Source organism: Halichoerus grypus, chromosome 2 (assembly GCF_964656455.1).
Source record: "Halichoerus grypus chromosome 2, mHalGry1.hap1.1, whole genome shotgun sequence".
NCBI lineage: Eukaryota > Metazoa > Chordata > Mammalia > Carnivora > Phocidae > Halichoerus > Halichoerus grypus.
This window is the reverse complement of record NC_135713.1, coordinates 73985571-74010822: the sequence shown is the minus strand read 5'-3', so window position 1 is coordinate 74010822 and position 25252 is coordinate 73985571. Positions and strand designations below refer to the sequence as shown.

Genomic DNA, 25252 nt, shown 5'->3' with positions numbered 1-25252 from the left:
ATAAACTTATTAATCTACTGAAAATATTCTAACTTTGAAAAAAATAATAAATTCACCAGAAATATGGAACTAGGTTACTAGTTAAAGAATAAGAGGAAACAAAGATGACTTGAATTTGAGTGATTCATAAAATCATGATCCAAAATCATGTCGGCTTCTTTGGGGCAGTTGTTATGTGATTACTAGATATGTTAAATAACAAATGGAAATATCCAAATATTCAAATTGCAATTAATTCATTCCACCATATTCTTTTTAGTGCCCATGTGTCAAACACCATTCTAGGTGCTGGGAAAACACAGTAAGCAATACAATAGAACTCCCTGCCATCATGTAGATAACTTGGATGAGACAGGTAATTAAAAAAAAAAAAAAAAACACTTTATAATGAAACACATGGTGACATATACTTTGGAGAAAAAAATAAAGCAAGGAAAAAAATATAGGGATTATAGAAGTGAATTTAGCATGATTAGGGAATGCCTCGGTGATACAGTGATATTTGAGCAGAGATTTGAAGAAGGTAAGGAAGTGAATCATGTGGTTACCTGAAAAAAGTATATTCCAGTCAGGGAAAAAAAAAAAAAAAAAAACCTCAGAAATTGAAAAGCCTTGGGTTGTGCAAGTAAGGGGAGGGGCAGAAAGGGAGGGAGAGAATCTCAGACTCCCCGCTGAGTGAGGAGCCTGACATAGGTCCGATCTCACAACCCTGAGATCATGACCTGAGCTGATTTTCTACTAGGCCTTTTTATTATCTTAACCCAGTCAGAAGCCAAGGAAGCTCTCATCCTATAGTTCAGTCTCCTTGAACAATGAGGAATGTAGAGAACAGTGAAAACTAGACCTGGAGATTAGACAAACGATAAATGCATAATAAATGGTTGCAGACAATAGAACCTGGGCTGACAAAGGGGAAAATGAAAATATGAAGAAGGTTTAGTGAGTAAATGGTAGAATCAAGATATTAGGTCCTGGAAGGGTTGAAGGATTGTGGAGTAATATTGAAAGTAATATAACCAAAATGCCAAAAGTTACATTAAAATGAAATAGTAAAATATATTCAATTCAAATAATAAAAAAAAGAAGAAGTTAGATCTAAATCCACTATATCAATAATTACAAAAAATTTCAGTAGTCAAAAACTCCAATTAAAAGAGATTAGCAGATGGGCACCTGTGTGGCTCAGTTGGTAAAGTGTCCAACTCTTGATTTCAGCTCAGGTCATCATCTCAGGGTTGTGAGATCAGACCCAAGGTAGGCTCCTTACTCAGCGGGGAGTCTGAGATTCTCTCCCTCCCTCTGCCCCTCTCCCCACTTGCACACTCTCTCTCTCTCTCTCAAATAAATAAGTAAATCTTTAAAAAAAAAGAGATTAGCAACATTGAAGAAAAAGCAAAACCATATTACATACTGGCTATAAGAAACACTTTAAATGTAGACACAAATAGTTGGAACATAAAATGATAGAAATAAGATACACATGGAAACAGTCAGCAAGAGAAAGCTAAAGTGACTATTTAATGGGCACCTGGGTGGCTGAGCCAGATAGGTATCTGCCTTCGGCTCAGGTCATGATCCCAGGGTCCTGAGATTGAGTCCCGCATTGGGCAATCCGTGGGGCACTCCATGGGGAGCCAACTTCTCCTGCTGCCCCTGTCTCTCCATCTCTCATGAATAAATAAATAAAAATGTTTAAAAAATTAAAATAATTTAAAAATAAAATGTAGATATTAAGACAAAGACAATTACCAGAGATGGAAAAAGACACTTTATAAAGGTGAAAAGAACTCAGTAATAAGATGTAACAATTATCAATGTATATACACATAACAGTCTAAAAATACATGAAGCTGAAACAAAGAGAGAAATAGACAATTGTAAAATGTTATTGGGAGATAAAATAATTGGCTTATAATTAAGAGAAAAACAAATACAAGTAAGACTCATGGATGATCGACATGATTCACCTAATAGCAAGAACTTTAAAATAGTGATGATTAATAATTTCCAGGAAATAGAGGGGGAAATGGATAAAATATTTTAAATTATGTGGAATTTCACCAGGAGTTTGGATCCTACAAAAACATAAATGTTAGAACTGAAAAACATGGTGACTAAACACAGTGAAAAGGCCTATTTGTAGTGGGTGTGGGGCAGAATTCTAAGATGCCACCTAAGATTCCCACCCCCTATTGCATAAGCCTGCATGATTCTGAGGACTATGAATTGATGAAATTTTCTCTCCTTACTAAATTATATTATGTGATATAGATGACTGTAAAAGAGAGAGGATAAACCTCATCTAACTAGGTGAGCCTTAAAAAGTACTGGGATTTTTCTGAAATTAGAGATTCAAAGCATGTGACATAAGAGTGATCATCTGTTGCTAGCCTTGAAGACAAAGAGAATCATGCAGTAAAGAATGGGGGTAGCCTCTAAGAGCTAAAATTGGTCCTCAGTTGACAGCTAGCAAGGAAACAAAGACCTCATTTTTTACATCCCCAAGCAACTGAATGGCCAATAACCTGAATGAACTTGGAAGCAGATTCTTCCCCAGAGCCTCCAGAAAGGAGCACAGCCCAGCCAATACCCTAATTTCAGCCTGTGACACTCAACAGAGGACCCAATCATGGCATCTGGACATATGACCTTAGAACTGTGAAATAAATAGAATTATTTAAAGACACTAAGCCTGTGTAATTTGCCAGGTAGCAATAGTAAATTAATACATGGTTCCCCATTCTCCCCAAAAAAGAGAAGAGAGAGTAAGGGAGAAACAACAGCTGAGAATTTTCAAACAGATTCACATAAATCTACAGACTAAAGATGTTCTGTGAAAACCAAGCAAAATAAATGTAATGAAAATCCAGTCTAGGCCTATCAAAGTAAAACTGCTGAAAACCAAAAACAAAGAGAAAATCTTAATAGCCACCAAGCAATAAGAGATATAAGACAATCAAATGGTGCCTTTTAAATGCCAAAGTGGCAGGGTTGGGGGTGGGCAAATCACTGCCAATATAGAATTCCAGACCCAGCGAAACAGGTTTTTTTTTTTCAAAAATGAAGGTGAAATATGGTTCTTCGGGAAGAAAGAAAGTAATCTCATATGAAAACATGGAAATGCAAGGAAATGGGTAAATGTAAGTGTATATTGATTTTACAAAACAATAACAGTATATGTCATTTAAAATACATGAAGAAATACAGTATATGATAAAAATAACACTAAGGTGGGAAGTGAGTAGTAAATGAAGTTAAAATATTCTAAGGATGTGTCAATGAAAGGAGACTTTGAAGCCTGGCTTCTTGTAATTCTTAATATTTTGGGTGAGATTACATCTCCCTCCATAGATAATTAGAATGAGGCTTCTATTGTAATAGAGCAAACTTTGGGGAAAGCACCATGATCCTGATATTTAAAATGAAAGCTATATCAGCTAGAAAAGAACTAGTCTCAGTGACGAGATCATGAAGTAATGCCCAAGATTTCTCTAATATCTATATTAAGGAAATTTGAAGATCTTTGGTAGCACAGATAGGAAAAATGCATGTGGCTGTCAATGAGACAAAACTGCCCAGGAATGTTAGCAGTATGAAGAAAAGATACCTATTTTCAGTTTTAGTAAGGCTCTAATTTTCTATAGAAATTTAGAAATCTTCAGAGATATTTTCTACCACTCAAACTTTTGTATGAGTTAATTGAAGAACATCCGATTCTAATTCACTTTTACTCTGATGTTTTAAATATAAACATTTAATCAGAATTATTTCAGAGCTAAAAAATATTTTTTAACCAGGCTCCACGCCCAGTGTGGAGCCCAACATGGGGCTTGAACTCACACCCCTGAGATGGAGACCTGAGCTTGAGATTAAGACCCAGACAGTTAACCAACTGAGCCACCCAGGTGCCTAATCAGAATTATTTCAAAGTTGACATGTTTTGATTGAAAAAATATTTTCAATGGAGGGAATTCCATTAACATCATTTAGATACATAATTACTTTTTACATATACTGTTCCTTTTATTTAATCATCATTTAATAAAATTATTTATATTGGTATCAATTCTTCCCCATTTGAAATTAAAGCATATTTTATCTATTAATCATTCCATCCATATCAAATTGTATTAATCAAATTTCATTAATTAGCTTCTGCTAGTTTCCACTTTCCTTCAGAGCCATTAATTCTATCGAGGCTAATTCTGGATAATTTCTAACAGGTCTAATATTTAATATTTGTCAAAAATATTTTATTCTTCTTTCAGTTTTTATTAAGTATCAAATGTTACCACACAGTTTGAGTAACTATTTTGTGGATTCTTTCTATCACTGTTACTCATTGAGTTAATTACTCCTTAGAAAAATGCAAGAAAATTATAAAGACTTTTATGAAAAAGAAAAAAAAAATCCCTAAAATAGGATTCTCTAAAAGGGAATCTCCCAAGAAAGGAAAGAAGGAGCTATATGGTGGATGGCTGTTTTAGCTCATGAATATCACATGGGATCAAAACACCAAGGTCAAACAATGATGCTTTATACTGTGGTGAAAACATGAGCATTTAAAAAGGTCATTTATGGGGTGCCTGTGTGGCTCAGTTGGTTAAGCGACTGCCTTCAGCTCAGGTCATGATCCTCGAGTCCTAGGATCGAGTCCCTCATCGGACTCCCCACTCGGCGGGGAGTCTGCTTCTTCCTCTGACTCTCCCCTCTCTCATGCTCTGTCTCATTCTTTATCTCTCAAATAAATAAATAAAATCTTTAAAAAAAAGGTAATTTACTTATTTTAAATTAAAATGGTGAGAGAAAGTTAGTAGGAGTATAAAGTAAGATTCTCCATAAGATAATAAATTGCTGAAGAGAGGTAAGGGACATATAGGAGTTCATTATGCTTTTCTATTTTCTATTACATTTAAAGTTTTCCACAGCAACATATTTTAAAGATTTTAAGTATCATTTAAAATATATCCTGTAACATTTAATAAGAAATATTTTTAAAGGGTATGCAATCTTTTTTATATTGATATTCATTAAAAACAACTGAAGATATATTATTAAATCATATACTAGTGAAAACCTGACTATGAGGAACTGGAGTTGGTCAGGTATGCTAATATCTTTAAAAAAAAAAAGTGATCATACAGATACAGATAATAATAATACATCATATTATTATGTAGGTGCATAAATAACAAAGGACTTTATTGCTTGCTATGGGGGTGGCATAATGCCCATTGGTCAGGATAAATAAAGCTCTCTGTTGCTCTCTCCCCCTCACAAAGACCAGCCAGAAAAGATGAGAGAAATATAGAGTTTTTAAAGACTGTGTCCCTACTTTGGTGCCACTCAAAAGGAAGAAGCTGAAGTTATCGTGCATTATTTAGCTAACAGCAGATTTATGCAACTTTGGACATAAGAAAATTAACCTGGAGTCAAATAAGTAACAGAGTAGTCAACACTACATGCCAAAATAAGAACATGTCTCTCGAGGTTGGTAGAAGGCCTAGGGAAATAAGGAATTCTGATGGTTATGGCCCAAATATGAGGAAATAGGGAAATTTTAAAATGAGTCCTGATAGATGTAAATGGCAAAAGACAAACAGGGGTAACATATATTCAATTGTAAGTCATTTGTATTGCTGCCATATAAATCTTCTCTTACCTTTCTAGGAAGTCTGATACGCTTATAAAGGCCTTGTATGTATGGTAATCTCTGGCACACAATGAAGGGACTGATTTTCCATCTGAGTTAATGTGGACAGACATAGAAAGAGCAAGAAAGTGTAGTATAGATACTTTTAATTCCTCAGAAGAAGAAAAAACTGAGTGAAAGGTGAGCAGAAGGATAGTATTGGTCAACCCAATGCTGTGAGAAAGACTGTGGTTCAAGATTTTGGTGTGGATGGGTGCTGCAGATAGGTAGGGGAGAACCAAAATAAATGACATAAGTAGAAGATAAAATATTCTCTTAAATTGCTTCTTTCAACTTTGCTACTGCAAGAGGTAGATAGTAACCTATTGCTTTTAAACTATAAAATTGGGATGATGGAAAAAAAAAATTGGGATGATGGAATACATGGATGCATTTTTTTATTCAAGTATAATTAACATAGTGTTATTTTAGTTTCAGGTGTACAATATAATGATTCAACAATTCTATATGTTATTCGGCGCTCATCCCAATAAGTGTACTCTTCATCCCCTTCACCTATTTCACCCGTCCCCCCACCAACTCCATTCTGGTAACCATTACATTGTTCTCTATAGTTAAGAGTCTATTTTTTTTGTCCTTTTTTTCTTGACTGTTTTGTTTCTTAAATTCCACATATGAATGAAATCATATGGTATTTGTCTTTCTCTGGCTGACATCTCACTTAGCATTATACCTCTACATCCATCCATATTGTTGCAAATAGCAAGATTTCATTTTTTATAGCTGAGTAATATTCCATTATATGTGGGTATACATATATATTTATACACTCACTTTGTGTGTATACACACACACATATATGAGTATACACACACACACACATCTTTTTTATCCATTGATCTATAGATGGACACTTGGGTTGCTTTCATATCTTAGCTATTGTAAATAATGGCACAATAAACATAGGGGTGAATACACTTTCTCCAATTAGTGTTTTCATTTTCTTTGGGTAAATATGCAGTGGTAAAATTACTGGATCATATGGTAATTCTATAATTAATTTTTCGAGGAAGCTCCATACTCTTTTCCACAATGGCTGCATCAATTTACATTCCCACCAAAAGTGTATGAGGATTCCTTTCATTCCACATACTTGCCAACACTTGTTATTTCTTATGTTTCTTGTTTGAGCCATTCTGACAAGTGTAAGGTGATATATCATTGTGGTTTTGATTTGCATTTCCCTGATGATGAGTGATGCTGAGTATGTCACATGTCTATTGGCCATCTGTATGTCTTCTTTGGAAAAATGTCTATTCATGTCCTCTGCTCATGAATAAGCCTGGGTTTTTTGGTGTTGAGTTGTGTTATTAATCCCTTATCAACTATATCCTTTGCCAATATCTTTTCCCATTCAGTATGTTGCCTTTTTGTTTTGTTGATGGTTTCCTTCACTGAGCAAAAGACTAATTTTGATGTGGTCCCAATAGTTTAATTTTCCTTTGCTTCCCTTGCCAGAGGAAACATATCTATAAAAATGGCTGATTTCTATACATGATGTCAAAGAAATTACTGTCTATGTTTTCTTCTAGGAATTTTATAGTTTCAGGTCTCACATTTAATCCATTTTAGTTTACTTTTGTATATGGTGTTAAAAAGTGGTCCAGTTTCATTCTTTTGCATATAGTTGTCCAGTTTTCTCAACACCATTTATTGATGAGATCAGCTTCTTCCCACTGCATATTCTTGCCTCCTTTGTCATAGATTAACTGACCATAAAGGTGTGGGTATATTTCTGGATTCTGTTCTCTTCCATTGATCTATTTGTCCATTTTTGTGCAAGCAGCACACTGTTTTTATGACTACAGCTTTGTACTATATCTTGAAATCTGGGATTGTGTTTTGTTCTTCTTTTTCAAAATTGCCTTGGCTATTTGGGGTCTTTTGCAATTCCATACAAATTTTAGTATTATTTGTTCTAGTTCTATGGAAAGTGCTGTTGGCATTTTGGTAAGGATTGCATTAAATCTGTAGAGTTCTTTGGCTAGTATGGACATTTAAAAAATATTGGTTATTCCAAACCATGAGCAGAAATACCTTTCCATTTGTATTGTCTTCAATTGTTGTTATCAATGTTTTATAGTTTTCAGAGTATAGGTCTTTTACCTTTTTGGTTAAGTTTATTAGCAGGTATTCTTTTTAGTGCAATTATAAATGGGATTGTTTTCTTAACTTCTCTTTCTACTTCATTATTAGTGTATAGAAATGCAACAGACTTCTGTATGTTAATTTTGTGTCCTGTGACTTTACTGAATTCATTTATCAGTGAATTTTTCGGGTGTAGTCTTGAGGATTTTCTATATGTAGTTTCACATCATCTGAACATAGTGAAAATTTTACTTCTCCCTTACCAAATTTGAGTGACTTTTCTTTTCTTGTCTGATTGTTGTGGCTGAGACTTCCAATACTGTGTTGAATAAAAGTGGTGAAAGTGGACATCTTTGTCTTGTTCCTGATCTTAGGGGAAAAGCTCTTAGTTTTTCACCACTGAATATGGTGTTAGGTGTGGGTTTTTCATATATGGCCTTCATTATATTGAGTTATGTTCGCTCTAAACCTACTCCATTGAGGGTTTTTATCATGAATGGATGTTGTACTTTGTCAAATGCTTTTCTGCATCTATTGGGAAGATCATATGGTTTTAATCCTTTCTCTTATTGATGTAATGTATTACACTGATTGAATTGTGAATATTGAATCACCTTTGCAATCCAGCAATAAATCCCACTTGATTGTGGTGAATGACTTTTGTAATATTTTGTTGCTTTCAATTTGCCAATATTTTGTTCAGGATTTTTGTCTCTATGTTCATCAGAGATATTGGCCAGTAGTTCTCTTTTTTTGTAGTATTTTTATCTGGTTTTGGTTCAGGGTAATACTGGCCACATTGAATGAATTTGGAAGTTTTCTTTCCTCTTCTATTTTTTGAAAATTTTAAGAATAGGCATTCACTTTTCTGTAAATGTTTAGTAGAACTCACCTGTGGAGCCATTTAGTCCTGGACTTTTTTTTTGGGGGGGGGAGTTCTTTTTTTTCCCTAGTTTTCATTTAAATTCTAGTTGGTTAACATACAGTGTAGTATTAGTTTCATGTGTTGAATTTAGTGAGGCAACACTTACATATAACACTCAGTGCTCATCACAAGTGCCCTTCCTAATCCCCATCACCCACTCAACCCATCCCCCTGCCCACCTCTCCTCTAGTAACCATCAGTTTTTTCTCTATATAATTATGGATTCAATTGTATTGCCAGTAATTTGTCTGTTCAAATGTTCTATTTCTTCCTGATTCAGTTTTCGGAGGTAATATCTTCCTAGTAATTTATCCATTTATTCTAGGTTATACAATTTGTTGGCATATATTTTCTATAATACTCTCTTATAATCCTTTGTGGTGTATAATTTCTTACAATTTCTATGATGTCAGTTGTTATTTCTTTTGTTTAATTTCTGATTTTATTTATTTGAGTCCTCTCTCTCTCTCTTTCTCTCTCTGGTGACTCTGGATAAAGGTTTATCAATTTCCTTGATCTTTTCCAAAAAACAGCTCCTGGTTTCATTAATCTGTTCTATTGTTTCTTTAGTTTCTATTTATTTCTAACCCTTATTGTTTGCTTTCTTCTACTGACTTTGGGTTTTGTTCTTCTTTTTCTAGCTCCTTTAGGTGTAAGGTTAGGTTGTTTATTTGAGATTTTTCTTGCTTCTTGAGGTAGGCCTATATTGCTATGATCTTTCCTCTTAGAACAGTTTTTGCTGCATCCCAAAGATTTCAGATCTTTATTTTCATTTCTCTCCATGTAATCTTTTTATTTCCGCTTTGATTTCTTGGTTGACTCATTTATTGTTCAGTAGCATATTATTTAATCTCCATGTATGTGTGTTCTTTCCAGATTTTTTCTTATGATTGGTTTCTAGTTTCATACAATTTGGTCAGAAAAAAAAATGCATGATATGATTTCAATCTTTTTTTAATTTGTTGAGACTTGTTTTGTGGCCTACAATGTGATTTATTCTGGAGAAGGTTCCATGTGCACTTGAAAAGAACGTGCATTCCTCTGTTTTATGATGGAATGTTCTGAATATATCTGTTAGATCCATCTGTTCCAATGTGTCATTCAAAGCCCCTGTTTCCTTTGTTGATTTTTTTGTCTGATCTGTCCATTGATGTAAGTAAAAGTCCCCTACTGTTATGGTATTACTATTGATTTCTTCCTTTATGTCTTAATAGTTGCTTTATGTATTTGGGTTCTTCCATATTGAATGCATAAATATTTACAATTGTTTTATGTTCTTGTTGGATTGTTCTCTTTATCATTATGAAGTGTCCTTCTTTGTCCCTTGCTACAGTCTTTGTTTTAAAGTATATTTTGTCTGATATAAGTCTTGCTACCTAGCTTTCTTTTCTCTTCCATTTTCATGATAAATGTTTTTCTATCCCTTCACTTTCATTCTGCATATGTCTCTAGGTCTGAAGTGAGTCTCTTGAGGGCTGCATATGGATGGGTCTTGCTTTTTTATCCACTCAGTCATCCTATGTCTTTCATTTGGCATGTGGTCTATTTATAGTTAAAGTAGTTATAGATAGGTATGCCTTTTGTTACTTACTGTCATTTTGTTACTTTTTTTTAATGGTTGTTTTTGTAGTTCTCCATTCCTTTCTTCTCTTGCACTCATTCCCTTGTGGTTTGATGGCTATCTTTAGTGATATCCTTGAATTCCTTTCTCTTCATTTTTGGCATATCTATTTTAGGTTTTTGATTTGTGGTTACCATTAGGTTCATCTATAACATTCTACGCATATAGCCATCAATGTTAAGTTGATAGATACTTAAGTTTTAAACCATTCTAAAAGCACTACATTTTTCTCCCCCCCATTTTATGTATTATATTTTGCATCCTTTTGTAAATACCTTGACTGATTTTATAGATATAATTGATTTTACTGCTTTTGCGCTTTAATCTCCATCATTGTTTTATAACTGATTAATCTACTACTTTTATTATGTTTTTATTTACCTGTGAGTTTTTTTCTTTCATAATTTTCTTACTTATTAAGGCATGTTTTAATATAGAAGTATTTTTTCCACCACCAATTCCCATAAGCCCTTTGCATTATGGCCACCTAAAGCAAATATTCTTTTCCTGTTTAAAAAAAAATTATGGGTAAAAAAGCTTTTATAGAGAGCTAGGAGTAAAATGTAAATATCAACTACAAACTGAACATCTTATTAGAGAGGGAGAAGCATAATAAAAATATAATTACCTGGTGACCATTTAATGTTTTGGATTGTGTACAGCCTGCAAAGCAAGGAGAAAAATATCCAGTATTATCTCTTCCACAGATAGCAAAATAAAATGAAGATGAGCATCTACAGTGAGAATTGCAAGGAGCTGTCAGGTTTCCCAACTGTCCTGTTCTGTAAAAAAAGAGATTTTATGTAATTATACCACAGTATTATTCTTATTAATGTATATATCAGAATATCAATGAAATCCATAAAAATATGATTATTGAAATATAATTTCTTTTTAAGAGGTTTATTGAAGTATACTCATATATATAATAAAGTATACAACTTGAATTTTTTTATATATGTATACACTTGTGAAATCATCACCACCATCACCACAATCTTGTTAACAAACATAATCATCACCCCCAAAATTTCCTTGTGTCCCTTTGTAATACCTCTGTCCCCTGGCATCTGCTAATGTATTTTCTGCCATTATTCATTAATTTGAATTTTATAGCATCTTAGAAATGGAATCATACAGTATGTACACTTCTTTGTCTGGCTTCTTTCATGCAGTTATTCTTTATATGGTCTTTGTATGTTGTATGTTGTATGTCTTCATGTCTCTTGGGTAAATACTAAGGAGTAGGATCATACAGTAGGTGTTCATGTAACTTTTTGAGAAACTGTCACTTTTCCAATTTGGTTGTGCTATTCTATATTACCATCAGCAGTGTATAAGAGTTTCAGTTGCTTTCTACATTCCTCACCAACACTTAGTATAATCAATCTTTTTTTTAAATTTTTTATTTATTCATTTGAGAGAGAGAAAGATTGAGAGAACAAGTGGGGCGAGGTGCAGAGGGAGAAGCAGGCTCCCTGCTCAGGGATGTGGGGCTCGATCTCAGGACCCCGGGATCATGACCTGAACCAAAGGCAGATGCCTAACAAACTGAGCCACCCAGGCACCCCGTTTTTTAATTTTAGTCATTCTAACAAGGATATAGTAGTTTCATATTGTGGCTTTTAATATTCGCTTCCCTGATGGCTAATGATGTTGGTCATCTTTCCATATGCTTATTTCTCATCTGTATATATTTGGTTAAACGTCTGTTCAAATCTTTTGCCCATTTTTATTGATTATTTTCTTATTATTAAGCATTGAAAGTTCTTTATATATTCTGGAAACAAATCCTTCATCAGATATATGATTTTCAAACATCTTCTCACAATCTATGGCTTGTTTTTTCATTCCCTTAACAGGGTCTTTCAAAGAGCAGAAATATTTTATTTTGATGTAGACCAATTAGTCAATGTATTTCTTGATGGATAATGTATTTAGTGCCATTATCTAAGAAAACTTTGCTGAATCCAAGTTTACAAAATATTTTCCTATATTCTTGGTACTTTATATTTTATATTCACATCTACAATCCATTTTAACTATTTTATGTGCTACATGATATGGACCAAAGTTCATTTGCCTACATATAGATGTCTATTTGCTCCATCATCATTTGTTAAAATGACTATATGTTCTTCACTAAATTGCCCATGCATCCTATCAAAAATAAATTATCCATTTATATGTGGGCCTATTTCTGGACTCTCTATTCTTTACACTGATATATTTGTCTGTATTTACACCAATGTTATTTTCTTTATTACATTAGCTAATAACTCTTGAAATCAAATAGTGTTGGTCCTCCACTTTTACTCTACATCTTCATCAGAATTGTTTTTGATTTTTCTAGGTCCTTTGTATATCATATGAATTTAAGTTATTTGTATAGTATCTTTTCAAAAAAGAAAGCTTGTTGGGATTTTGATTGTGATCGCACTGAATACATACATCAATGTGGGGAGGATTAACTTCTTAATATATTGAGTCTTCCAACCCATGAACACGGGATATCTCTCTATTTTAAAATTTAGGTCTTTAATTTAGTACAGGAATATTTTGTAGTAATTATGAATGGGGCTTTCACATCTTATATTATATTACCCTTAAGTATTTCTTCGTCTTGATACTACTGCTAATGGCATTTTTGTATTATCAATTTCTAGTTGTTTGTAGGTAGTATATAAAAACACCATATTTTCTTGTATAATGATCTTTTCTTCTGCAGTATTTCTTTTTTCTTAATACTGTTAACAGTGTTATTTTTGACACTAATTTCTGCTTATTTGTAGGTTGTATGTAAAAATACTGTAAATTCCTGCATGTTGATCTTGTGTCCTACAAACTTGCTAAACTCATTTTTTTTAAGATTTTTTTTTTTTTTTATTTGACAGAGAGAGAGAGCGAGAGAGAGCACAAGCAGGGGGACGACAGAGGGAGAGGAGAAGCAGGCTCCCCGCTGAGCCAGATGCAGGGCTCGATCCCAGGACCATGGGATCATGACCCAAGCCTAAGGCAGACGCTTAACCCACTGAGCCATGCAGGCGCCCCTAAACTCATTTTTTAAATTATAGTGGGTTTTGGATTTTCTGTATAGACAATTGTGTCACCCTCAAATAAACACAATTTTACTTCTACTTTTCTTATCAGGATGCTTTTTCTTTCTTTTTCTTACAGTATTGTAACAGCTAGAACATCCACAATGATGTTAATATAGAAGTACTGAAAGTAGTTATCTTTATTATACCCCTGGTCATTCAATGTGTCATCATTGTCTTAGTCTGCTCAGACTCCTGTAACAAAATATCATAGCTTGGGTAGCTTAAACAACAAATATTTATTTCACACAGTGTCTGGTGTGTTCCCTTCCCAGATTACAGACCATCACCTTCTCAGTGTATCCTCACATGGCAATTTGAGGGAAGGCTTTGGTTTATTCCCCTTCTTATAAGGACACTAATCTCCATCATCAGGGGGATGGTGGTCTACCCTCAGGACCTTATCTAAACCTAATGATCTCCTTAAGGCTCCACCTCCTAACACTATCACATTGGACATTAAGGCTTCAACATATGAATTTAGTAGGAGGGTAAACACATTCATTCCATAATAATCACTAAGTATAGTGTTAGCTGTATATTTTCATAGTTCCCTTCTATTCCTAGTTTCCTAGTTTATGAGGAATAGATATTGCACTTTATCACGGAGCTTTTTGGCATCTACTGTGATTATGGTTTTTTTCATTTTTAGTTTATTAATATGTGGATTATATCGATTGACTTTCAAATGTTAAAGCAACCTTGCATTCCTTTGATAAATCTTGCTTGATCATAATTTATTTCCCTTTTAATATACTATTCGGTTCAATTCGCCAGAATTTTGTTAATAGTTTTTGAATCTATGTTCATGAGAAAAATAGGTCTATAGTTTTCTTTTCTTACAACATCTTTTGTCCAGTTTTGATATAAGGATAATGCAAGTTTCATAGAATAAGTTGGAAAGTATACACTCTTTTTCAATTTTCTGGAGGAATTTGTATAAAGTCAGATATTGTTTAAATATTTGGTTTAGTTCTCCAGTAAAACCATTTGGGCCCGGGATTTTCTTTTTCAGAAAATATTTAAGTACAAATTTGATTTAATTACTAGACACATATTTTTTTTTTCTTAAATGAGTTTGTGTCTTTTGAAGGATTTACCCATTTCATGGAAGCTGTCAGATTTATGGGCATAAAGTTGTTTATAACATTACCTTACTATCCTTTTAATATTGGTGGAATCTATAAAAACATCACATCAAAACTCTAACTCTTGATACTGGTAGTTTTCTCTGTCTAGAGGTTTAGCAATTTTATCAATCTCCTCAAAATTTGACCTGATTATACTTCCTCCATTGTTTTTCTCATTTCTACTTCATTGATTTCTGTTTTAATCTCAATCGTTTCCATTCTTGTACTTACTTTGGGATCAATATGCTTTGATGTTTCTAGTTTATTAAGGTAGAGGCAAGTGTCATTGGTTTGAGACTTTTTTCTTTTCTAATTAGGCTATATACATTTTCCCTTAAGTACTATCTTAGCGATATTCCATAAGTTTTGTTACTTGTGTTTTCATTTTCATTCACTTCAAAATACTTTACAATTTTTCTTCTGAAGAAATCATTTGAACACAAGTTATTTAGAAATTTGTTATTCAGTTTCCAAATGTTTGGGGCTTTTTCAGAAATCTTTTTTTTAATTAATGTAGTTCTAATTTAATTTCATAATGGCCAGGAAATTTAATTCCATTATATGACTTAATCCTTTAAATTTACTGAGACTTGCTTTACAGAATATGGTTTACTTTGGGTTTCCTGTGCTTTTAAAAAGAATGTGAATTCTTTGATAGGTGAAATGTTCTACAAATGTCAATCATGTCAAGTTGGCTGTTAATGTTATTCAAATCTTTTGTATCCTGAGTTTTTTTGCCTACTTCTATTATTAAGAGAAAAGTATCAAAATATCTGACTATATTTGTGGATTTCTATATTTCTACTTGTAGTGTCTAAGTTTTTGCTTCACATATTTTAAAGCTCTTTGATTAGACTCATAAACATTAAGAATTGTTTGAATTCTTGATGAATTGACCACTCTATCATTACATAATCACCTTCTTTATTCCTGCTAATATTTGCTCACAAATCTACTTGGTCTACTATCATACTCCGGCTTTCTTTAGATTACTGTTAATATGATACATCCTTCCCCATCCTTTTACTCATAATCCACTTGTGTCCATATTTGAAGCACACTTCTTTTACACAACATATATAGTTGGGTCTTGCTTTTTTTAAAAAATCAAATTGGAAATTTTCTGCCTTTTCATTGACATTATATGCAATTACTACTATAATTAGGTTTGAATCTATCCTTTCTGTTCGTTTTCCTTTTTATCTTTTCTTTGTTCTCTTTTTTCTTTTTTTGCCTAATTCGAGATTAAACAAATGTTTTTATAAAATTCTATTTTAATTCATATGTCAATTTGGCTTATTAGCTGTGACTCTGTTAGTTTATGGTGCTTCAGAGTTTATATTATACATCTTTAACTTAACACAGTCTACCAACATGTGATATATGGCACTTCAAGTAAACCCATATTATGTTTATCTGTTTTAAACAATTATTTTTAAAAAGATTTAAATAAGAAAAAATACCTATAAATTACCATTTCCTTTGCTCTTCTTTGCTTTGTGTAGTTCATATTCTTACCTGGTATCATTTTATTTCAGCCAGAAAGACTTTTTTAAACATTTCATGTAGTGTAAGTCTGTTGTTCAAATATTATTTACATTTTTTATGTGTAAAATTATTTCTCCTTCATTTTTTATAGACATTCTGACTTGGTACAGAATGATTAGTTGACTTCTTTATTTTAGTACTTCTAAAATATTATCCTACTGTCTTCTTATCTGCATTCTTTTTTTAATTTAAATTCAATTAGCCAAGGTATAGTACATCATTAGTTTTTTATATAATGTTCAATTATTCATTAGTTGAGTATATCACCCAGTGCTCATCATATCATGTGCCTTCTTTAATGCCCATCACCCAGTTACCCCATCCCCCCACCCACCTCCCTTTCCACAACTCTCTGTTACTCTTATCTTTGGTCATTTGTATATAATGTATTTTTCCCACTCCTCACTGCTTTTAAGATTTTTTTTCTTTAAACTTATTTTGAGCAATTTGATTATTATGTAGCATGGTGTAATTTTCTTCATGTTTCTTGTTCTTGGTTTCCTAGGTCTGTAGGTTTACAGCTTACATGAAATTTTTAAAACTTGAACACAATTTCTTCAACTATTTTTCTTTCCCCAAGGCCCCTCCTTTGGAGACTCCAACTATACAAATGGTTGACCACCTGAAGTTGTCCAACTCATTGATGCTTCATTTTTGTTCATTGTTTTTTCTCTGTTTTCCATTGGATGTTTATTGTTATGAATTTCCAGTTTATTTAATCTTCTGCAATGTTTAATCTGTCATTAATCTCAAACATAGTATTTTCCTCAATCTTCCTGGTTTTTCATTGCTATATGCTCAACTTGGGTTTTTAAAAATATCTTTTACTGCGTGCCTGGGTGGCTCAGTCATTAAGCATCAGCCTTTGGCTCAGGTGATGATCCCAGGGTCCTGGGATCGAGCCCCGCATCAGGCTCCCTGCTCTGCAGGAAGCCTGCTTCTCCCTCTCCCACTCCCCCTGCTTGTGTTCCCTCTCTCGCTGTGTCTCTGTCTGTCAAATAAATAAATAAAATCTTTAAAAAATATATCTTTTACTTAACTTTTTGAACATATGGAATACTAATATAATAACTGTGTAAACTCTGATAATATTAACATCTGTGTCAGTTATGGGTCAGTTTTAATCAACTGATTTAGCTTCTTATTTTATGGGTTGTATTTTTCTGCTTCTTTGAATTCCTTGTAACATTTTACTGGATATTGGACCTTGTAAATTTCAATATTAGATGTTGAATATTTTTGTATTTTTGTGAATATTTTTAAGCTTTATTCTGAAATGCAGCTAATTTACTCAGAAACACTTTTATCTTTCTTAGTTGATAGGCAGATTTGATAGGAAGAGCCAGAGTAGTACTCAGTTTAGAATTAATTATTACCTGCTGCTGAGACAAGATCCTTCTGTTTACATATTATGATTTTTGAGGTTTCATAGTTTGACTGATGAGAAAAGGTATTATTCCCAATCCTGTATGAGTGGTGTACACTGTAATTCTAATTCTTTTGGTGGACTTAGACTCAATAACTTTCTTCACACATATCCTAGTTACTACTTCGCTGGATTCTTAAAGGGGTCTTCTGCAGATATGTCCTCTAGTACACAATCCTGTGAACCCTAGTTTATTGGTCTCTCTGAACCCTCAGCTCAGGGAATCAGCCAGAATCTGTCTCATTCCCATTCCCTGTGCTACGACCTTAAAACTCTACTAAGGCAGTAAGCTGGAGGAATTGCAGGGCTCACCTTGAATGTTTCTCATGTCATGTACCACTGTCCTTCAATGACTGATTCCAATGTCTTGAAAACCACTGTTTCAATTTTTGTCAAATTTTTGGTTGTTTTGGTAGGAGAAGAAATCTGTTATCCCATCTTGGCTGGAAGTGAAAGCCCAGAACAATTTCCAAATATAAATTTAGAATGAAGCCAAAGGGTCTTACTTTATATTATTAATCATTTTAAAAAGTACCTACAGTTCAAAATCATTTTAAATTATTATATTCTGATTTATAAACTATATTTTTGAACAAATTTAGGTCTACAGAATAATTGAGCATACACAGAGTTTCCATATATACCTCTTTCTCCTTCTACACAGTTTCAGCTATTATTAGTAAGTTGCCTTAGTGTGGTACATTTTTTACAATTGAACTTATATCAGTTATTACATTGGTATTCCATATGTTCAAAAGGTCAAGTAGAAGTGTTTTTTAAGATTTGATTTATTTGACAGCGAGAGCACAAGCAGGGGGAGTGGGAGAGGGAGAAGAGGCTCCCCACTGAGCAGGGAGCCTAATGCAGGGCTGGATCCCAGGACTCTGGAATCGTGACCTGAGCCAAAGGCAGATGCCTAACTGACTGAGCCACCCAGGCACCCCTAGAAGATATTTTTAAAAGCCCAGATCAAATATGCAATTTTGCCAATAATTTTGCCTTTTCCAGAATGTCTTATAGTTGGAATCATATAATATGTAGCCTCCATACTGCCTTCTTTCACTTAGCAATATATACATATAAGGTTCTTCCATGTCTTTTTGTGAATTGATAGCTCATTTTATCACTGAATAATATTCCATGTATGGTGTGCTACAGTTTATCTATTCACCTACTGAAAGGTGTGTTGATTGTTTCCAATTTTAGTGATTATGAATGAAGGTGCTACCAACATTCACTGACAGGTTTTTGTGTGAACGTAAGTTTTCAATTCATTTGGGTAAATACCTGAAAGCACAATTGCTGAATTGTATGGCAAAACTATGTTTAGCTATGCAAGAAACTGCCAAACTGCCAAAGTGACTTACCATTTTATATTACCAGTGGCAGCAAATGTGAGTCTTTTTTACTCCACATCCTCGCTAGCATTTGGTTTTGTCAGTTTTTTTGGATTTCAGCCATTTCAATAGACGTGTAGTGGTATCTAATTGTTGTTTTAAGTTGCAACTCCTTGATGGCTATAATACCAAACATATTTTCATATGCTTATCAGCGTCTGTACATCTTCCTTAGTGAGGTGAATGTTCAGACCTTTTGGCCATTTTTAATTGGGTTGTTTCTCTGTAAATTGATGAGTTTTAAGAGTTCTTTAAATATTTTGGATATGTCTTGTATCAAATACGTTATTTTTCTCCCAATTTGTGCATTGTCTTTTAATTCTATTAACAGTGTCTTTCACAGAGAAAGGTTTTAATTTTAGTGATATTTAACCTATCATTTTTTTCTTTCATACTTCTTTTTTTGGTGTTGTGTCACCAAATGTCATCACAAAACCCAAAGTTATCTAGATTTTATCCTATGTTATCTTCCAGAAGTTTTATAGTTTTGTGTTTTATATTTAGGTCTATAATCCATTTTGAGTTAATTTTGATTTAATCTTTGTGAAGCGTGTAAGTCAGTTCTGTCTCTAGATTTTTTCCGTGCTTTTTTTTTTTTTTTTTTTTTTGCATGTGCATGTTCAGTTTTTCTAGCACCATTTGTTGAAAAGATTATCTTGGCTACAGTCCAAGATGATGACATAGGGGTCTCCAGAACCGACCTCCTCCCAAGGACACCAAATCTACAGCCACACAGAGAAATTCCCCCTGAAAGAAATCCAAAAACTAGCTGAATACCTCCTATCCATTGGGAAAGTGAGAAAATTCTATCACCCACACTGAAACAGGTAGGAAAACCTGAGACACACTTTTACCATAAACTCTACCCCAGGCACAGTGCCTGATAATCAGGAAGGACCTCCCAACTAGCAACTTCTCCCTAAGTAGTGAAGAGTATGGACCCCACATCTAGTGTGCCAAATTTTAAGACTCACACCTGAGTTGTAGGCACCCAAAACACTTAGCTCCAAAAATCAATGGGGCTTGCATCCACAGATCCATGAGATTGTGGCAAAGAAGAAACCTTTAATGGGCTCTGCAGATTCACCATGGCTATCTCCCCAGGGCTCAGCACAGAAAGAGAAGGCAAAAAATGCTCATCTCTATCTTTGCCTGAAAGAGGCCTATCTGCATAATTTAAAAGTCACTACCTGAGGATCAGGCTTCTAGTTTAACCTGTATCCAGGGCCTGATCACAATCCTCCCAGTGAAAGAGCCCCTTGATGGCCTGACTCTGATAACCAACAGGGCTTGCAGAGTTCTATAGTACTGTACCAAACAAAGAAACAGTTCTAACCAGCTATTCCCACAGGGCTCAGTGCAGAGGGAGCAAGCGAAAAACACCCATCTTTCCCATTTTCCCTGAAAGAGGCGTATTTGAATATTTTTAAAAACCAGCTGTCTGAGGGTCAGGTCTATAATTTAGAAGGCATGTAGGGGTTGACTGCAATCCTCCCCAGAGATCAGGGAAACCATTAGACGTCACCTTTGCCTTCTCATTTCAGCTCACTACAAATTGCCAATGTCTCCCTAGAAGCAGCTTGTACGTATGCTGGCATCCCCATTTTTTGTGGCTGCCACCCAAAGGATGGGTCTCAGGATTGTATGGCTCTCATAGCCAAAAGGTCTTGCACTGATGAGTCCCACAGGACCATAGCAGACAAAAAAGCAGTCATTAATGTGCACAGGAGTACCCTCCTGCAGCTATACACTCAACTCCAGCAAAGAGGGAACAGGCAAAAAAAAAAAAAAAAGCACAACTCCCAGTTTCTCCCTGGAAGAGTCCAAACCACCTCTTTCTTACCTACTGCCTGAGGGTCTAGCTTCCAATCAGCCTAAATCTAGATATTGACTGTTATTCTCCCCTTTGGGACACTGAGAGATCTAGCACATTTTCAATAGGACCCACTAAGAACAAAGAAGGTAGTTTGGACAATCACAAAAATTTGAGAGACAACCAAGAGCCCAAGCTTGGCTGAATGATAGGTTTCATCTAATTATAATTATAGGTAAGGTTATAGTTATAGATAAGGTTTATCTGGTTAATATAGTTATTAAAAATAAATATAGCTATAAGAATTTGTTAATGGATACAAAGGGTAAAAAGACGTAAATTGTGACATCAAAACATAAAATGGGGGCGCCTGGGTGGCTCAGTCGTTAAGCGTCTGCCTTCGGCTCAGGTCATGATCCCAGAGTCCTGGGATCGAGCCCCACATCGGGCTCCCTGCTCCGCGGGAAGCCTGCTTCTCCCTCTCCCACTCCCCCTGCTTGTGTTCCCTCTCTTGCTGTGTCTCTCTCTGTCAAATAAATAAAATATTAAAAAAAAAAAAAAACATAAAATGTAGGGTGAGAGTAAAAAATTAGAGCTTTAGTATGTGTTCAAGGTTAAGCTGTTATCAGCTTAACAATGATCATTAAAAATATATTTTATGTAAACCTCCTGGTAACCAGAAACCAAAAACCTATAGTAGACACACAAGAGATAGAGAGAAAGGAATCTGAGCATACCACTGCAGAAAATCATCAAACCACAAGAAGGACAGCAAGAGAAGACAAAAGGAAACAGGAACTGTATACAAGACAGCCAGAAAACAATTAACAAAATGGCAATAAGTACATACCTATCTTTTTATTTTACTTTACTTTACTTTAAATTACTTTAAATGTAATGGATGAAATTCTGCAATCAAAAGACATAGAATGACTGAATGGATAAAACAAAACAAAGCCGATATATATACTGCCTACAAGGGACTCACTTCAGACGTAAGGACACACACAGACTGAAAGTAAAGAGATGAAAAAAGATTCCATGCAACTGGAAGCCAAAAGAAAGCTGGGGTAGACCAAAAACTGTAATAAGAGACAAATATCATTTTATAATGAAAAAGAATCAATGCAGTAAGAGAATATAACATTTGCAAATATTTATTTATCCAACAGAGGAAAATCTAAATATATAAAGCAAATTTTAGCAGACCTAAAAGGAAAAACAGACAGCAATACAATAATAGTAGGGGACTTAAACACCCTACTTTCAACTAGGATAGATCATCCAGACAGAAAATCGGTAAAGAAACACTGGACTTAAAACTACACATTGGATCAGATGGACCTACAAACATTTACACAATATTGCATCCACAGCAGGAGAATATATATTCTTCTCAAGAACATATGGAACATTCTCCGGAATAGATAATATAGTAGGCCACAAAACAAGTCTTATTACATTTAAGGGGAGCAGAATCCTATCAAGCCTCTTTTTCAACAATAGTATGGAACTAGAAATCAATTTCAAGAAGAAAACTGGAAAATTCACAAATATGTGGAGATTTAAAAACATGCTACTGAACAACCAATGGATCAAAGAAGAAATCAAAAGAGAAATTTAAAAAATACCTTGAGATAAATAAAAGTAGAAATGTAACATACCAAAACCTATGGGATGCAGCAAAAGAAATTCTGAGGGAAGTTCACAGCGATAAAACCTACATTAGAAAAAAAGAAAGATCTCAAATAAACAACTTAACTTTACACTTCAAGAAACTAGGAAAACAACAAACTAAGCCCAAAGTTAGTATAAGGAAGGAAATGACAAAGATCAGAACAGAAATAAATGAAGTAAAGACTAATAAAACAATAAAAAATATCTATGAAACCAAAAGCTGGTTTTTTGAAACGATAAATGAAATAGATAAACTTTCAGCTAGACTTGCCAAGAAAAAAAACAGGACTTAAACTTATGAAATTAGAAAGAGGAGACATCACAAATGACACAACACAAATACAAAAGATCATAAGAGATGACTATGAACAATTACATGCCAACCAATTTTTGTTTCTTGCTTTCATCTTTCCCTCTTTTTTTTTTTTTTTTGCCTACTCTGGTTTTAATTATTTTATGAGATTCTATTTTCTCTCATCTGTTAGAATAGCAATTATACTTTTTATTTTTATTTTTAAAGATTTATTTATTTGAGAGAGAGAGAGCACACATGCATGAGGAGAGGGAGGAGCAGAGGGAGAGAGAGAACCCTCAAGTAGACTGCCTGCCAAACACAGAGCCCGACAGGAGGCTCAATCCTAGGACCCCACGATCATGACCTGAGCCAAAATCAAGTCAGATGCTCAGTCGACTGAGCTGCCCAGGCACACCAGCAATTAATTATATTTCTTAAAAATGTTTTAGGAGTTTCCCTAGAATTCCCAGTATACAAGCAAGTTAAGTCTACTTTCAAATAACACCATACCACTTCATGGGTAGTGAAGGTACCTTATGAGAGAATATTCCCAATTCCTCCTTCCTCTTTTATAAGATTTCTGTCATCCATTTCACTATCCATAGACTATAAATATCCATAGACTTAACATCGTATCACCATTATTATTTTGAACACAAGTCCTCAATTACACCAATTAAAAATAAAAATGAAATATTATATCTTCATTTACTCATTCTCTGGTGTCCTTTGATTCTTTATATAAACTCTAATTTCTGACTCATGTCATTTTTCTTTTTTCCAAAGAACTTCTTTAAACATTTCTTGCAAAGTAAGTTACTTGCAAAGCATGTTTCTTCATTCCTTTAGGTGGACTCAAATTTCTGATTCATACCATCTTTCTTTTTTCTGAAGAAGTTCCTTAAACATTTCTGGCAAAGCAGGTTTACAATTCCCATATTTTTTGTTTATCTGAGAATATCTTCATTTCTACATTTTTGAAGGACACTTTCATTGCACAAAGCATTCCAGGTTAATGGTTTTTTTCAGTCTTTTAAATATTTCATTCCATTCTCTTCTTGTTTGTAAGATAAGTCTGAGATAAATAATCCTCAATCCTCTATCAGTGAGGTTTTGTTTCTTCTGGATTTTGTCACTGTTTCCTGATTCTACAGGTTGAATATAATATGCCTAATTGTAAATTTTTTTTTTTTTTTTTTTTTTTTTTGCTCCTTCTTGGTGTTCTCTGAGCTTCCTGGATCTGTAGTTTGGTGTTTGTTAATTCTGGAAAATTCTCAGCCATTATTACTCACTTCTATTCCTCTCTGTCCTTCTTCTGGTGTATGTGTTGTACATTTGTTATACCTTTGTAATTGCTGCACAGTTCTTGGATATTCTGTTCATTTTCTTTTCATCTTTTTCTCTGTATTTTTCAGTTTGAGAAGTTTCTATTGACATATCTTCACAGTCATTGATGCTTTCCTCTGTTCTCTCCAGTCTACTGATGGACCCATGAAAGGGATTCTTCATTTCACTTATAGTTTTTGCTTTCTGAAATTTACTTCTGATTTTTTCTTAGAATTTCTATTTCTCTTACATTACCTAGTTTTGCTTTTGTGTTGCCCACTTTTTCCCATTAGAGCCCTTAGCATATTAATCATAGCTATTTTATATTCCCAGTCTGATCATTCCCAAACCTGTGCCATATCTGAGTCTGGGTCTGATGCGTGCTGTGTTTTTTCAGTTTGCATGTTTTCTTGCCCTTAGAATAGCTTGTAATGTGTTTGTTGAAAGTCAGACATCATGTATCATGTTAACAAAAACAGAGGTAAATAGGCCTTTTAGAATTTTTAAAAACCTTTTAGGTTTTTATGTTTATCTGTCTCGGAGTTAGGCTGTGTTTACAGTTTGTTGTAGTTAGAGGTGGCAGAGGCCTCAGTTTCCCATGGTATCCTCATTCTGTCTTCCTGGTTGTCTTTGGGTTTCCCTGGAATCTTGTTATTAAATAGAGTGTGCCTTGCAGCTCTCTCAGCTGTGCTTCGCTGTTATAACACTGGATATCTATTCGTGTGGTGGTAAGATATTGTTGAGGGAAATCATTCTATAATCTTACAATTAAATCTTAGATTTTGTGTCTCTTTCCACCCCCGTGCACCTGAGTCTCTAAGCTGTGACCTTCAGAAGGTTTTCTTAGCTTTTTTTCTCCCTTCCCTTATGTTAGACAGGAAGGTTAGAGAAGGGTTGATTTGTCTGATTGCCTTCCTTTTTAAAGTTTGGCAGGGGAAACTCTGGTAAAGCAGTTCCTGACAGGGTAGGCTTCTGTTACAGACAGCGGACTTCTCTTGAGCATATTTCAAATGGTTGTTTTCCCTCTCCTCCTGCCCAAAACACAAGAGAATTTTTCTCTGTTTCCACTGTGAGCACCTGGTAGAGCATCTGGATGTTTAGTCATGAAAGTGAGTGGGATCCTCCTACAACTGTGTCCCCAGGAGATTTTAACTCTCAAGTTATTCCGTGTTGCACCTCCAGCAATTAGTCAAGT

At 34.2% G+C, this 25252-nt stretch overlaps 1 protein-coding gene across 1 annotated transcript in view; it reads right to left on the bottom strand.

The window, feature by feature from the left end:
* The window catches only part of SLCO6A1 (solute carrier organic anion transporter family member 6A1), a 96633-nt gene that overhangs the window by 29812 nt on the left and 41569 nt on the right, over positions 1-25252 (bottom strand). Inside the window, exon 10 of the mRNA XM_078066323.1 lies at positions 10976-11129. Coding sequence (XP_077922449.1) covers positions 10976-11129 — 154 coding nt within the window. The remainder of the gene's footprint in view (positions 1-10975; positions 11130-25252) is intronic.